At 48.6% G+C, this 15,901-nt stretch overlaps 1 protein-coding gene across 1 annotated transcript in view; it reads left to right on the top strand.

The window, feature by feature from the left end:
- The first annotated feature begins 327 nt into the window (after positions 1-327).
- Positions 328-15,901, top strand: part of PLA2G10 (phospholipase A2 group X) — a 20,828-nt gene continuing 5,254 nt past the window's right edge. The window contains exons 1-3 of the mRNA XM_028706069.2: positions 328-539; positions 11,233-11,398; positions 15,240-15,346. Coding sequence (XP_028561902.2) covers positions 476-539; positions 11,233-11,398; positions 15,240-15,346 — 337 coding nt within the window. The 5' untranslated portion in view covers positions 328-475. The remainder of the gene's footprint in view (positions 540-11,232; positions 11,399-15,239; positions 15,347-15,901) is intronic.

Here is a 15,901-nt window from a genome sequence, read left to right as displayed (position 1 = left end):
ATAAACATCAGGAAGAACTTTCTGACAATAAGCTGTTCAGCAGTGGAAGGGTCTCCCTCAGAAGATGGTGGGTTCTCCATGGAGGTTTTTAAGCAGAGGTTGGGTGGTCCTCTGCCTTGGACGGGGTGCCAACTTGAATAAAATATTGGGGGGGGGGGGAGCAGGTAAGCCCCGCTCGCGTAATCGATTACATGATGCTGTGCACACACACCATTTGAATAACAATGCCCAGCAACTTGGGACATTCCCGCCGCCCTCCGGCTCCGCCTCGTGGGCCGCCCCGTCGGACACGTGCAGGGCTGGCTGTGGGCGGGCGGGGAGAGGATATGGGTCCAGGCCGAGCCGGCGGCGGGAGGAGGCGGCAGTGCCAGCCACGTCGCTCGCGGCCAGCAGGAGCTGCAGCAGCGCCTCGACGGGACGCACGGCGGAGCGCGCCAGCCACTTGCCTCGACGCCTTCCCCGCGATCGCTGCTTGATGGGCCCGGCGGGGCGACGCCCGGCGCTGCTGCTGCTGTGCCTGCTGCTCCTGCTGCGGACGGGTGAGTGGGCAGGAAAGCCGACGGGCTCCGGTGCTCCCTGGGCACATGCCCGCCTCGGGCGCCGGCAGTTGCGCTGAGCGCCTTGGCTGAAGGCGCGCAACCAAAGCCTCCAGGCTTTGCAGAGGCGCTCTCGGGCGCCCCGTCGGCTCCCAGGGCGATGCAGCCCGGCTCTCGGTCGCAATAGGTCCTTGGTGCAATCTTGGGTATAGGGAGCCCCCCACCCGGTCTGGAGCCCCGGAGAGCAGCTGCCTTTCGGTGTGCGTAAGACGGAGCTTGACGCACCGAAGCCCTTATCTGCTAGAAGGCAGCTCCCACTCTCCCCATTTAATTCAGAACTAAGATCTGGGATCTTGACACTCACCTGTCTCCATCCTCTGTCTGGCTCCGCCCAGCAGATTCGGAATGAAATGTCTCCACCACAGTTGTTGTTTCAAATTACTTTCTTTTGACCCCCGCAAGTGCTCAGGGAGGAAAAACTCTGTCAAAATCTTCAGTCATTTGGAAAATAGGAAGTTAAATTATACTACTAATAAACATTGGGGAGTGCCTTTCATGCGGTTATATTTTGCAAAATTACAAAGGACACAACTTCTTTAAATCTCGTTTTCTTAAAACAAATCCAAACTGAAACAAGTTTTCTTGGGTTTGCTGAACACCTTTCCAGCACTTCCTTCTCAAACTGTCCTTGTCAAACTGTCTCCACCACAAATTTTGTTTCAAATTACTTTCTCTTGACCCCCAAGGCTCAGGGGAAAAAATATCTGTCAAAATCTTCAGTCATTTGGAAACTAGGAATAATAATAATAATAATAATAATAATAATAATAATAATAATAATAATAAACAACATTGGGGAGTACCTTTCATGCGGTAATATTTTGCAAAATTACAAAGGACACAACTTCTTTAAATCTCGTTTTCTTAAAACAAAATCCAAACTGAAACAAGTTTTCTTGGGTTTGCAGAAAACCTTTCCAGCACTTCCTTCTCAAATTCCTCCTTTTCCCCAAGGCACTTTTTCTGTGCATGCTCAGTAAGCGTAGCCCATGGAGACGATCCCCTGTCATCTTGGAACTTAGGCAGGTCTTTACTCTCTGAAAGGGACCGAATCACGGCTTTAGGTTCAAGGGGTGCTTTGCTGAGCAAGAGAGAGGGGCAGAGCCCTTTTCATGGTAGGATAAAAGATTTCTGCCTATTTTACCAAGCCTACTATTTCATTTTCAAATATTCTGATTATTTCTATTTTAAATTATATTTTTTATTATTATTATTTACTTGATTGAGGGGTGCAGCTGCCCCCCTGGCTATGCCCATAATGTTATTGGTAGAGCACTTGCTTTGAGATGTTCTTGGGTTCAATCCTTGGCTTATCCAAGTCCCTTTTGGAGAGATGCTGCCAGTCAGGGGAGTCAGCGGGACCAGGCAGCTCAATATATGGGCAGGGAAAAGTCCGTAGCTTAGGGTTAAAACCCCAGAAAGTCCCAAGTCCAATCCCCCAACATCTCCAGCTTAAAGCATCTCAGGTATACAGAACAACAAACCCCTGTGTTGCAAACTTAACACAACAAACAACACAAGCAACACAAAGACCAGTATACTAGATAGCACTGTAGTTCTTATTACATTATTTAGTACAACAAAAACAAAGTGTGTACACTTGTAAATTCTCTAATATATCTGAAAACAAATGAACACACGTCTGTCAATCTTTGAAAGTCCGTAGAAGTACAGTGGTACCTCAGGTTAAGTACTTAATTTGTTCCAGAGGTCCATACTTAACCTTGAAACTGTTCTTAACCTGAAGCACCACTTGAGCTAATGGGGCCTCCTGTTGTTGCTGCTGCGCCGCCGGAGCACGATTTCTGTTCTCATCCTGAAGCAAAGTTCTTAACCTGAGGTACTATTTCTGGGTTAGCGGAGTCTGTAACCTGAAGCGTATGTAACCTGAGGTACCACTGTATAATGAGTCTATGGTTGAAACAAAGTAATAGATGCTACCCTGTGGGCTAAGCGGTAAAACTTTTTAGTCGTTACATATCCTTATGACCACTGCTCCTTGTGCATTTTTCTAATCTCTGTGTTGTGCTGAAGAAGATTCCAGCGAAAAAGTCAGATTATCCGGGATAATTCACTTACTACTTCGGCACCATGAACGCCTAAAGAGTTTTACCGCTTAGCCCACAGGATAGCATCTATTACTTTGTTTCAACCATAGACTCATTACAGTGGTACCTCGGGTTAAGTATTTAATTCGTTCCGGAGGTCTGTTCTTAACCTGAGGTACCACTTTAGCTAATGGGGCCTCCAACTGCCACCACACGATTTCTGTTCTCATCCTGAAGCTAAGTTCTTAACCCGAGGTAATATTTCTGGGTTAGTGGAGTCTGTAACCTGAAGCGTCTGTAACCTGAAGCGTCTGTAACCCGAGATACCACTGTATATGGACTTTCAAAGATTAACAGACGTGTGTTCATTTGTTTTCAGATATATTAGAGAATTTACAAGTGTACACATTTGGTTTTTGTTGTACTAAATCATGTATATTATGTAATAAGAACTACAGTGCTATCTAGTATACTGGTCTTCATGTTGCTTGTGTTGTTTGTTGTGTAAAGCCTCTCAGGTAGCAGGTAGTGGAGGAAAAACCTCTTACTGAGCCCAGGTGAGCTGCTGCCTGCCAGAGCTGACACTGCTGGAGCTAAAGGGGCAAGTACTTTGACTTGGGAAAAGCAGCGGATACCAGTGGGGCCCTTCGCTGGTGCTGAGCACCTGCCTTCATGCAGAAGGTGCTGGTTTCAGTACCCAGTATCTCATGTTAAAAGGATGAGTAGCAAGTCATGGGAAAAACTGAGGCCCTGGAGAGCTTCTGCTAGCCAGAGTCGACAGTACTGGGCTAGGTGGGCCATCATTGATTCTAGGTAAGGCTGCCTCTGCGTGTAAGGATATGTCCGCAGTTCAGTGGTAGTGAATCTGCCTTGCAAGGTCCAACTCCCAGTGGCATCTCCGGGTTCGGCTGAGAAAGGATCCCTGCCTAAAATACGAGAGAGCTGCTGCGGGCCAGTGTTGACAGTGCTGAGTTAGATGGACCAACAGCCCAACTAACTCAACATAAGGCAGATTCCCTGTTCCTGATTCTGCCACTACCAAAGGGCAATGTCAGGGACTGGCAGGACACAGGTGATGATGGGGATGATTTTATTTATATCCCATGCCCATCTGATGAGTGTGCACCGGGGGGAAGGAGAGTAATTTGTGGGGGCCTGCACTAGCCAGGAGGCAAGAGGCAGAGGCAGGGGGAGCTTCAGAGCTGGAGCACTGGAGGGATCAGAGGAAGAAGCAAGTTGGGTGCCTCCCCATCCTCTCCTGCACCACTGTCTCCCAGAACCAGGAGGGGTGTGAAACGAGATGAGCAGAGGCAACTTCCATGCAGGCGCAGTCTCCAGCTGTGTGCGTGCAGCCCGCTTTCCGGGTCATGTGGCCAGCATGACTCAACTGCTTCTGGCTCAACGGAACCCTGTGACAGAAACCAGAGTGCACAGGAACACTGTTTACCTTCCCGCCAGAGTGGTGCCTATTTATCTACTTGCACTGGCATGCTCTCGAACTGCTAGGTTGGCAGGAGCTGGGACAGAGCAACGGGAGCTCACCCTGTTGCAGGGATTCAAACCACCAACCTTCCGATCGGCAAGCCCAAGAGCATGGGTAGGCAAAGTAAGGCCCGGGGCCCTGATCCGGCCCAATTGCCTTCTAAATCCGGCCCATGGATGGTCCAGGAATCAGCATGTTTTTACATGAGTAGAATGTGCCCTTTTATTTAAAATGCATCTCTGGGTTATTTGTAGGGCATAGGAATTCATTTATATATTTTTTTCAAAATATAGTCCGGCCCCCCACAAGGTCTGAGGGACAGTGGACCAGCCCCCCTGCTGAAAAAGTTTGCTGACCCCTGCCCAAGAAGCTCGGTGGTTTAGACCACAGTGCCACCCGCGTCCCTTATACAGTGGTACCTTGGGTTACATACGCTTCAGGTTATATACGCTTCAGGTTACAGACTCCGCTAACCCAGAAATAGTACCTCGGGTTAAGAACTTTGCTTCAGGATGAGGACAGAAATCGGGCTCCTGCGGCACGGCAGCAGCAGGAGGCCCCATTAGCTAAAGTGGTGCTTCAGGTTAAGAACAGTTTCAGGTTAAGAACGGACCTCCAGAACGAATTAAGTACTTAACCCGAGGTACCACTGTATTTGGAGCTGCAGATATGACTGTTCCAACTTTGACAATGAAGAGTTTACTACCTGCTATGTACATTCCTTTGGCTGGGGAGCCCATGACAGCTGGTGCAATCCTGCCCTTGCTAGTTAAACCCTGTTACATCCCATCCTCCATTACAGCCCACGATTAATGCTTCAGTCCTTGGGAGGGAAATTCAATTGAAAGCAGCAGCCTTTGAACAGACTTGCCTGGAAATGGCATTGAGCATCTCTCTCGCTGAAATCAATCGGACCCCAAAGTATCCCAGTTGGGACAGATGGGGCCTGTTTGCCTCTTGTAGCCTGGTCTTAGCAATGCAACAGCGCTAAGGACAGCAGAATCACCTTTCTGGATGAGACCAGCTGGGATCCACCACACTGCAACCACCCCCTTAGTCGTACAGGAGCATTTTGGCCGGCCGGATGCTGGCAGCGGCTATGACTCCAAGGCTAATGATAATAAATTGAGAATAGGAATAGGAATAATAATAATAATAATAATAATAATAATAATAATAATAATAATAATAATTTATTATTTATACCCCAGCCACTCTGGGCGGCTTCCAAAAAAATATTAAAATACTGTAATACATCAAACATTAAAAACTTCCCTAAACAGGGCTGCCTTCAGATGTCTTCTAAAAGTCTGGTAGTAATTGTTCTCTTTGACATCTGATGGGAGGGCGTTCCACAGGGCAGGCGCCACTACCGAGAAGGCCCTCTTCCTGGTTCCCTGTAGCTTTGCTTCTTGCAGTGAGGGAACCGCCAGAAGGCCCTCAGCGCTGGACCTCAGTGTCTGGGCTAAACGATGGGAGTGGAGACGCTCCTTCAGGTCTACTGGACCGAGGCCGTTTAGGGCTTTCAAGGTCAGCGCCAACACTTTGAATTGTGCTCGGAAACGTACTGGGAAAGAAGCAGATCAGAGGAAGAAGCTGTTTAAAAAAAGGAATGGCTGTAAAAGGAAAAGGGAGGAGGAGGGATGAAATAAATGGACAGTTTGCGGGTGGACATGGGGTACAGGGATGCTGTCGGTGATGGGATCTGGGCCCTTCTGCATGCAAGGCAGATGCTAAACTACAACACCTCTTGCCCGGTCTGCCCCTCTGTTCTGTCGCCCGGCAGCTGGGCTGGCAAGGTGGTCTAGCTACCCTGTGGGTTAGAGTGTCATTCGTGGCAGACGGTCCGGGATCCGGCTGCTTCGCAAACCAGCTTTGATGTCGTCATGGAAAGACGGGAGCCAGGATCTTGACGGAGAGCGTTGCTCTTTCCCCGTTTGCCTTTCACCCTGTTGCATTCGCCAGCAGTGTACACAGGGTGGTGCTTCGCCTCTTGTTGACCCAACAGTCTATGCCTAGCAAACAAATGCAGATAGGAAAAGCGAGAAGGAAATGAAGCGATTCAGCAGCCAGAAATGGAATCAGGCTCTCCCAAGACTCCTGACAGAGGGTGCGAATTCTCTAGGTGCCTGGCCCAATGACTGGGCTCCCAAAAGCTTGCTTGCTTGCTTATTTATTTACTTATTATATTTGCATCTCACTTTTCTTCCTTGGAGCTCAAGGCGTCACACACAGTTATTCCTCCCCCCCCCCCCATTTTATTTGAGGCAGGTTATTTTGCCCTCACAACAGCCCTGCGAGGTAGGTCCAGCTGAGAGACAGTGAACTTCATGGCTGAGTGGGGACCTGAGTCCTGGCCTCCCAGGACCTAGCCTGACAATCTAACCACTACCCCATGCTGCCTTCCCTGAGGAGCTTCCAAGAGGTCCTACATGCACCCAGTAGTTTTTTGGACTCTCTTTCTGTGAAGCGCAATGTCATCCTCCCTGTGCCACATGACAAATACCTAGCAGTGTGGTGACTTGTGACCATTGGGACTGGGGGTGGTGGGGTGGAATTCAGGGAGTCCAACAGTAGGTGGCGCTAGAGATGATGAAAATTATTATTATTATTATTATTATTATTATTATTATTATTATTATTATTTATACCCCGCTTTCCCTGGCCAGAGCCAGGCTCAGGGCGGCTAACACCAGTAAAATTACAGTAAAAACATAATAGGAAAAAACAAACCAATTTAAAATACAGGTTAAAATGCAATTTAAAATGCAGCCTCGTTTTAAAAGTAGCCCATAGATCAAAACCATAAGGGGAGGGAAACATAAGGGTCAGACTGAGTCCAAACAATCCCTTTGGTACCGGACGGCCCAAAGATGCTTTTCCTGGCAAACTTGAAATGAAACATGCGCCTTAGGTGGATCTTATGCCAGCCTCGGCTCCTTGGGGAGGAAGGGTGGGGCGGAAATTAAGTAAGGCCACCCACACATTGTTCATTTTAAGCACGGATGGGGAACCTTTGGCCCTCCAGGTGTTGCTGAACTGCGGCCTTGGACCAGTAGACCTGAAGGAGCGTCTCCACCCCCATCGTTCAGCCCAGACACTGAGGTCCAGCTCTGAGGGCCTTCTGGCAGTTCCCTCACTGAGAGAAGTGAAGCTACAGGGAACCAGGCAGAGGGCCTTCTCGGTGGTGGCTCGCACCCTGTGGAACGCCCACCCATCAGATGTCAAGGAAATACCTTAAACAACTCTCTGACTTCTAGAAGACATCGGAAGGCGGCCCTGTTTAGGGAAGCTTTTAATGTTTGATGTTTTATCGTGTTTTTAATATTCTGTTGGGAGCCGCCCAGAGCAACTGGGGAAACCCAGTCAGATGGGCAGGGTATAAATAATAAATTATTATTCGTATCCTTGCAACAACCTTGTGAAGTAGAACAGGCCACCCATGAAACTCTGTGGCTGAGTGGAGATTTGAACCAAAATGTCCAACACGATAAGCCAGAGGCTAGCAACCCGTATCCTTCCTGCTGTCATTAGAAGTCCTTTCAGCTTCAGCCAGCTTGACATATGGCTAGAGACGATAGTGGAACGCCCTTCCATCAGATGTCAAGGAAATAAACAACTATCTGGCTTTCAGGAGACATCTGAAGGCAGCCCTGTTTAGGGAAGTTTTTAATGTTTGAAGTTTTATCGCTATGATGATGATGATGTTGGGAGCCGCTTAGAGTGGCTGGGGAAATCCAGCCAGATGGGGAGGGTATAAATAATAAGTTGTTGTTGTTGTCTCCTATCATCCCTGGCCCTTGGCCATGCTTTCTGGGGGCTGATGGGAGTGTGCATGGAGGACCTGGGCTGCCCAGATGGCAAGACCCCCCTCTCCGCCTCCCCGAGGTGATCTGAAGGAAAGCAGAGCAAGATGATTGGCTGCAGGAGTTGCTGGAATTAGGCATACAAGGCGCCAGCCAACCGCCTTAGAGAGAAATCCACTCTGGATTTGTATAGGGTTTACTCCTTGGCCTTTTCTTCTCCTGAAGTTGTCCCGCAAGGCTGTAAGTGGGAATGAGAGAGAGTTCAGAATCGGGGGCCCTTCCCCTCGTTATTTTAGCTCTGGAGAGCTGTGCTGACTCACACAACTTTTGAGGTTTTTCCAGCTGCTTGCAGCCAGCACACATACCTCCTTTTGAGTAAGTCAGGTTTCAGAAAGTAGACCTTGCCCACAGTAAGCAAATAAAAGGTGCATTCTTCAGGTTAGGTTCTCACGCCCTACGGAAAAACAGAGTGACTGGACGGAGCCTCCACTTTCTCCTACAAGGCCACAAGTTCCAGCTTCCATCTAGACAGGATGAAGTCTCAAATTCCAGGCTGAGCAGTCCCCCACAAAGGTCACAGAGCGCTTGCCTCCCCCCAAACTTTAGGGAGGTAAGGTAAAGGTAAAGGGACCCCTGATCATTAGGTCCAGTCATGGCTGACTCTGGGGTTGCAGCGCTCATCTCGCTTTACTGGCTGAGGGAGCCAGCATACAGCTTCCGGGTCCTGTGGCCAGCATGACTAAGCCGCTTCTGGCGAACCAGAGCAGCGCATGGAAACGCCGTTTACCTTCCCGCCGGAGCGGTACCTATTTATCTACTTGCACTTTGACGTGCTTTCGAACTGCTAGGTTGGCAGGAGCGGGGACCGAGCAACGGGAGCTCACCCCGTCGTGGGGATTTGAACCACTGACCTTCTGATCAGCAAGTCCTAGGCTCTGTGGTTTAACCCACAACGCCACCCGCGTCCCTTTAGGGAGGTACTCTTCTCTTTAAATCATAGTAATTATTTCTAAATGTGCCTCTGAACAGAACACTTAAAATATGTGCATTTTGTGCAGATCCACGACATCCTTTTTGGCATTGCAGAAGGGGCCGCTTCTACGTTTGCCCCAGCCAAGGGAAATAGTCATTCTCTCTCACTTTCCCAGTGGCAAAGCACTTATAGCCTGTGGACAGTCTATGGCTCCTTGGGGAAGGATATGTTTTGCATGTGGAAGATGCCAGGTTCAAGATCTGGGATCTTCAAACAGGGCTGGCATTTTCCCCTGCCTGAACGCTGAAGAGCCTCTGCCAGTCAGCTCGACGGATGGGTGTTCTCCCTCTGCAAAAGGCAGCCCCCTCCGTCTGTGCCCTTCGGAGTCTTTTATGCATTGTCGACAAACCGTGTGTGCCAACACGTGTGACATCTGGCAGTGGCAGATGTGTATCTGAAGAAGTGTGCATGCACACGAAAGCTCATACCAAGAACTAACTTAGTTGGTCTTTAAGGTGCTACTGGAAGGATTTTTTTTTGTTTTGATCTGGCAGTGGGTGCAGCTTGGGAGAGGCGATCGTGATGTCAGGACTGCAATCAGGTGTAAGTCAGCACTGAAACAATAAATCGCCCAAGGCTAGCAAAGTTAACTCTTTATTGAAGGAAACAAATCATAGCTCAGGCCTAGTGGTCATGGCAATTCTTCCCAGGAGGTCTTGCCCCAGTGAGGCCGCTGTGAAGACTGAAGGTTCCCACCTTCCCGCAGCTCCCCTAGTCATCTTCCTTCCCCAGTGATCTGAGGCTCCATTGCCTTGTCTCTCATTGCTCTGCCCTCTTCATTTCTCTGCATGTTCTGGGAAACCAGGGCAGCTTCTTGCAGCAGGACAGGGAGATTGCCTGGCTTCATCAGCAGCCTGGCTCATCTCTGTCTCCTGGCCTCCCCTCCTCTCCAGCCTCCGCTTCTGCATCCGAGTCTGGACTGTTTTCTGGCACAGACTCTCCCTGCTCACTAAACCCTGTGGCCTCTCCAGCTTCCCACACCTCCTCTTCTCAGTCTGCTCCTCCTTCTCCCTCTGAATACTCCTCCTTGTACCACCCCCACTACCTGCTCCATCACCTGGAGCGGTGAACATCCAGGGGCGTGGCTGGCGTGTGTCCCAGGGGGCGTGGGATACCGCCCACAGGGGGTGTTACACGCATTGGGGGGCTACGTGGCAAGCGGCATGCGTCCCGGGGCGTGCGCGGCGAGCATCCTGGGGTGTGCGGCCAGTGCTGAGCATCCCGGGGGGGTGGCAGCTGCGATGTCAACCCCCCCGATGACACCCGGTGTGGGCTACTCACTCTGGCCCCACCTTCATCCGCCAGTGGTCCCCTGGTATGGCGATCACACAGGGTCCCCGGACGTTTAACGGTCTATTGATCGCTGTGCCATCACTGTGCTCGCTTCCCCGCTGCCACCAACCCATTATTCTTGGATAAAACACTGAGTCCAGACAGTTGTTAAAATTGAACCAAATAAACAAGTTTATTTTATAAGCATTAACAAGTTTATGGTTTCTCAGATAAAATTTCCTGTCAGTTTCTTAACTTTAGTTTCTTTACCGGCCTATACGGGTTTCCTATAAGGACACGGGTGGCGCTGTGGGTTAAACCACAGAGCCTAGGACTTGCCGATCAGAAGGTCGGCGGTTCGAATCCCCATGACGGGGTGAGCTCCCGTTCTTCAGTCCCTGCTCCTGCCAATCTAGCAGTCTGAAAGCACGTCAAAGTGCAAGTAGATAAATAGGTACCGCTCTGGCGGGAAGGTAAACGGCGTTTCCGTGCGCTGCTCTGGTTTGCCAGAAGCGGCTTAGTCATGATGGCCGCATGACCCAGAAGATGTACGCCGGCTCCCTCGGCCAATAAAGCGAGATGAGCGCCGCAACCCCAGAATCGGCCACGACTGGACCTAATGGTCAGGGGTCCCTTTACCTTTACCTTTACCTTACCTTCCTAATACCTTCTGACTGATTATATCAACTGTTTGACTGACTCCTCTTAACAGATTCTCTCACTCTCCCACATCAGACTAGCCCAACCCACAGACTTATCCTCTCTCTGTCTCTAACTCCAGACTACTCAACTCAACCCCCCTAACTAACTCAAATTCCTCCCCTTGGGTTAGTCATTTTACAATTAATTAACCCTTTCCTTATGAACCCAGTATGATGTCACACACCTAGGAGGGCAAACGCCACACCTGGCCACAAGAGGCAGCCCGCTGACAAGTACTTCTTGTGTAGAAAGGGCTCTACAGATCCTAACCCATCTGCTTTCCTTTCCCTAGCTACAGGAAGCCCATTGGGACATGCTCCGCCGCGGACCCGCCGGGGACTCATCCAGCTCGCCGGGGCGATCTTGTGCACCACACAGCGCTCGCCGTTTGCCTACATGCGCTATGGGTGCTACTGCGGTTTGGGAGGGACCGGCTACCCCAGGGACAAGGCAGACTGGTGAGTATGAGACTCGTCAGGTCAAAATATCTGAAACGTTCTGTTCCAGAAATGCATTATTTCTTCCCCTATCTCTGTCTAACACTACAGTTGTACCTTGGTTGGCGAATGCCTTGCGAGTCGAACGTTTTGGCTCCCAGACGCCGCAAACCCGGAAGTGAGTGTTCCGGTTTGCGAATGTCCTTTGGAACCCGAACCTCCGACGCGGCTTCCGATTGGCTGCAGGACCTTCCTGCAGCCAATCGGAAGCCGTGCCTTGGTTTCCGAACGTTTTGGAAGTTGAACAGACTTCAGGAACGGATTCCGTTCAGCTTCTGAGGTTCCACTGTACTTGGGTGCAGAGAAACAACATGAAATGTGACGTGCGTCTGTTGAAGAAATTGCACTTGAAAATGATCAAAGGGGTGAAATCTCCATAGGCGAAGGTTGTGGGTTTCTGATACACTTACTTTTGAGGGAGGTGTCCTTTTTTCTCTCCTACAAGTCATTTTTCAGGACACCTTGGAACGCCACATCCCAAAGTTAAATGGGGAGGAACACACAGTCTTGAGTCTAGAAAGCCTTTCCTGTTCAAGTTTTTTGTTTTTTGTTTAATTTTTATTTATGAATTTATAAAAGTACAAAATACAGAACTGAAGAATAAGTGAAAGAAAAGGAAGGAAAAAAGAGAAAAGAAATAGATGCATTACATCAGTACTTTTTTTCTTTAAAAATGTTTAGGAGTACTGTCATTTTGACTCAAGAAAACCACCATTTTATAGTTCAAATCGGGGGAAATAAATACAGTTAATGGACGAAAGTACAAAGATACACAAAAATGTTTAGGGGTATGTGTACCCCTGCGTCCCCCCCAGAAAAAAAGCACTGCATTACATCAATCCATAATTCTATTCCATTGACTTCCTGTCTATCCTTCCATGGCTTCCTAAAGTTTCCCATTCCTGCTGCATATTCTATTTTTTCTAACTATTTAAACATTCAAATTATTCTCCTTATAAACTATAACTGCTGAACTTACTCCGAACCAATTAAAGTTCTAACACTTTTACAATGGTTTTCTAAGTAGTCTACAAATGGCTTCCATTCCTCTTTAAAACCTTTCTCTTCTTGCTCTCTAATTTTGCCGGTTAAGCTTGCTAATTTTGCATATTCCGTTAATTTCATCTGCCACTCCTTGGCAGGGACTATCTCCTCTCTCCATCTTTGTTCATATAGGATTCTCGCTGCTGTAGTGGGCATACATAAACAAATTTGTTTGTTTACTTGGTACCTCGGATCTCATTATTCCTAACAGGAAGGCCTCTAGCCTTTCTCCTGTTTACCTTTTTGGGGACAGAGTGCCCATCCCACAAGCTTACAACTTAAAAGACATGACACATGAGGAAAAAAGGATGTGAGGGTAGAGGAAAAAAGCAAACTCAGATGCCGAGCTTTAAAGTTAAATAGAATGTCTTGGGCCAGAGCAAAGCTAAGTAGCTTCAAACTTCTGGATGGGAAGGCTCATTTAGAAATCTAAATAAGCAAAGAGGAACTGGTTGAAAAGAAAGAAAGCACTCCCAGCCAAAGGTTTGGAGCTGTCTAGCTTTGCTGTGGCCCCACCCACAATACATTATATTTAGCTGTAAGTATTGGTGCCTGAGTTTGCTTTTTTCCTCTACCCTCCCTGTAATTTTCCTTGTGTGACATGTCTTTTAAATTATAAGCCTGTGGTAATAATTTTAAACAAGAGACTAGGATGACGGGGGAGGAGTAAGATTAGACATTCAAGGGTAAGGATGGGGGATAAATGCTGTACCTAATTCACACTTTGCAAAACTATACGGAAACTGTAACACAGCTATCCTGTGAAATGGGCCCTTCTCCAAATTTTGCAAGGCAGTTCTCAAACCTAATGTATGTAGAATGTAGATATTACGGCAAAGTGTGCATCAAAGTACAGTTATACCTCATGTTATGGACGCTTCAGGTTATGTGTTTTCAGGTTGCGGACCGTGGGAAACCCGGAAGTACCAGAACAGGTTACTTCCGGGTTTTGCCGCTCACGCATGTGCGCAGAAGCGCTAAATGGTGCTTTGTGCATGCGCAGAAGCCAAATCACGCCTGCGCAGACGCGGCGCTTCAGGATGCGAACGCTGCGTGTTGCAGTCGTGCCTCCATCATGGATTACGTCCGCAACCCGAGGTTCCACTGTACATACAGTATATTAGTGAAAATAACAGACAAAAATGCACAGAGTTTAGGAAAATTGCCTGCAAAAATGTATACTGCTTGAAAAACTGCATACAAAAAACTGCATAACAAAAAAACTGCATACTGGGGGGGGGGGATTGTGAGGACTTTGTAAAAGAAAGGTGGTGAAACGAACTTAAAGTTGGAAGAATGAGACACGGAAATTGATGGATTCGGCCACCCCTATTCCAGAGAGAGAAAGCCACTGCCACATCAGAATGTGCAAACTTGGAAACTGCACCAGATTCTCTGGCTAAGGCCAAACCACTTTTCCTGTGTTTGGGAGAAATAACCCACATCCTTAGGCAGTTCGAAAATAAAAACCACCACCCAAAATATAGCCATCTATACAGGATATATTTTATGACCATCTGGCTGCTGCAATGAAGTTTTTGAAAAACAAGACCTCCATTGCTTCCCACAATCTTGCAAAATGAGAAGATGTGGCTTTAATTGCTATGCTCGTGGCACAGCTGGAAGATTTTGGGGCACATGTCTCCAGCTGTTTCCACTTCTCCCAGAACTTCTCCCAGCCCCAAATCCAGACTAAAATGTAGGCTAGCAGGTCAGCTTCCCATTGCTGTTGTTTCAAAAGCATGGAGATGGCAAGCTGGTGCTTTGATCCGCCCCAAAAGAAGGTCCTCCTACACAACTCGTAGGGCCAGGAGTCGAGAGGAAGGTGACCTTTTCATAGACTTGGAAGCTCTCCCTTTGCCTTAGAGCTTTGTGGCAGCTGCTGGCTGGCTCCCAGAGAGCTTATGCGTAACTAGGGGCGGGGAATACATTGGGTTCAGTTTGCATTTAAAGACGAACCTGTCCAGTTTGCACTTTATGGGAACTGAAATGTGGCCGTCCTGCAGAAGTCACACTCCTCTGAACATTGCAATTTAGGAATAATAATAATAATAATAATTAATAATAATAATAATCCCCAGCCACTCTGGGTGGCTTCCAACAAAATACAGGTTAAGTACTTAATTCATTCCAGAGGTCTGTTCTTAACCTAAAACTGTTCTTAACCTGAAGCACCACTTTAGCTAATGGGGCCTCCTGCTGCTGCCGTGCCGCCGGAGCACGATTTCTGATCTCATCCTGAAGCAAAGTTCTTAACCCGAGGTACTATTTCTGGGTTAGTGGAGTCTGTAACCTGAAGCGTATGTAACCCGAGGTACCACTGTATTAAAATACAGTAATGCATCAAACATTAAAAGCTTCCCTAAACAGGGCTGCCTTCAAATGTCTTCTAAAAGTCTGGTAGTTGTTCTTCTCTTTGACATCTGGTGGGAGGGCGTTCCACAGGGCGGGTGCCACCACCGAGAAGGCCCTCTGCCTGGTTCCCTGTAACTTGGCTTCTCGCAGTGAGGGAACCGCCAGAAGGCCCTTGGAGCTGGACCTCAGTGTCCAAGTAGAACGATGGGGGCAGAGATGCTCCTTCAGATATGACTGTGTTGTGTCTCTTCAGTTGTCGATACACGCAGGCAGGGAATGCCTTGCCTTGCTTTAACTGTGTGTGCATCTACACATGCAAGTCGCCCTGAGAGCCGCTCTGGCTATAGGGCATTGTGCAAATGCTCTAAAAACAAAGCCACCATCCTCTCTTCTGGGCCGGCAGGTGCTGCTTCGAGCATGACTGCTGCTACGGAGAAGCTGAGAAGGAGGGATGCTCCCCCAAGTTGCAGAAGTACACCTGGGAGTGCGAGAACAACTCAGCCAAGTGTGGTGAGTGGATATTCCCCTGGTGGGGAGGAGCTTTGCTGCCATAACGGCAGCTGTATCTGACAACCTCCCCTCCTGCCCTCCCTTAAAGGTAAAGGGACCCCTGACCATTAGGTCCAGTCGTGGACGACTGGGGTTGAGGCGCTCATCTCACTTTATTGGCCAAGGGAGCTGGCGTACAGCTTCCAGGTCATGTGGCCAGCATGACTAAGCTGCTTCTGGCGAACCAGAACAGCACACGGAAACGCCATTTACCTTCCCGCCGGAGCGGTACCTATTTATCTACTTGCACTTTGACGTGCTTTTGAACTGCTAGGTTGGCAGGAGCAGGGACCGGGCAACGGGAGCTCACCCCATTGCGGGGATTTGAACTGCCAACCTTCTGATCAGCAAGTCCTAGGCTCTGTGATTTAACCCACAGCGCCACCTGTGTCCCTGCCTTCTCTTAGGGATGCACTTTTAAGAGACTCGTTTTGCACTTTCCATTTCTTCTCAGAACCAAGGGCAAAGCTTGCCCACTTGAAACTGCCAAGCAGGCATGGCTTCAGAACAACTTGG

This window comes from Podarcis muralis, chromosome 14, assembly GCF_964188315.1.
Source record: "Podarcis muralis chromosome 14, rPodMur119.hap1.1, whole genome shotgun sequence".
Lineage (NCBI taxonomy): Eukaryota > Metazoa > Chordata > Lepidosauria > Squamata > Lacertidae > Podarcis > Podarcis muralis.
The sequence above is the reverse complement of the archived record's forward strand: the minus strand, read 5'-3'. Positions and strand labels throughout refer to the sequence as shown.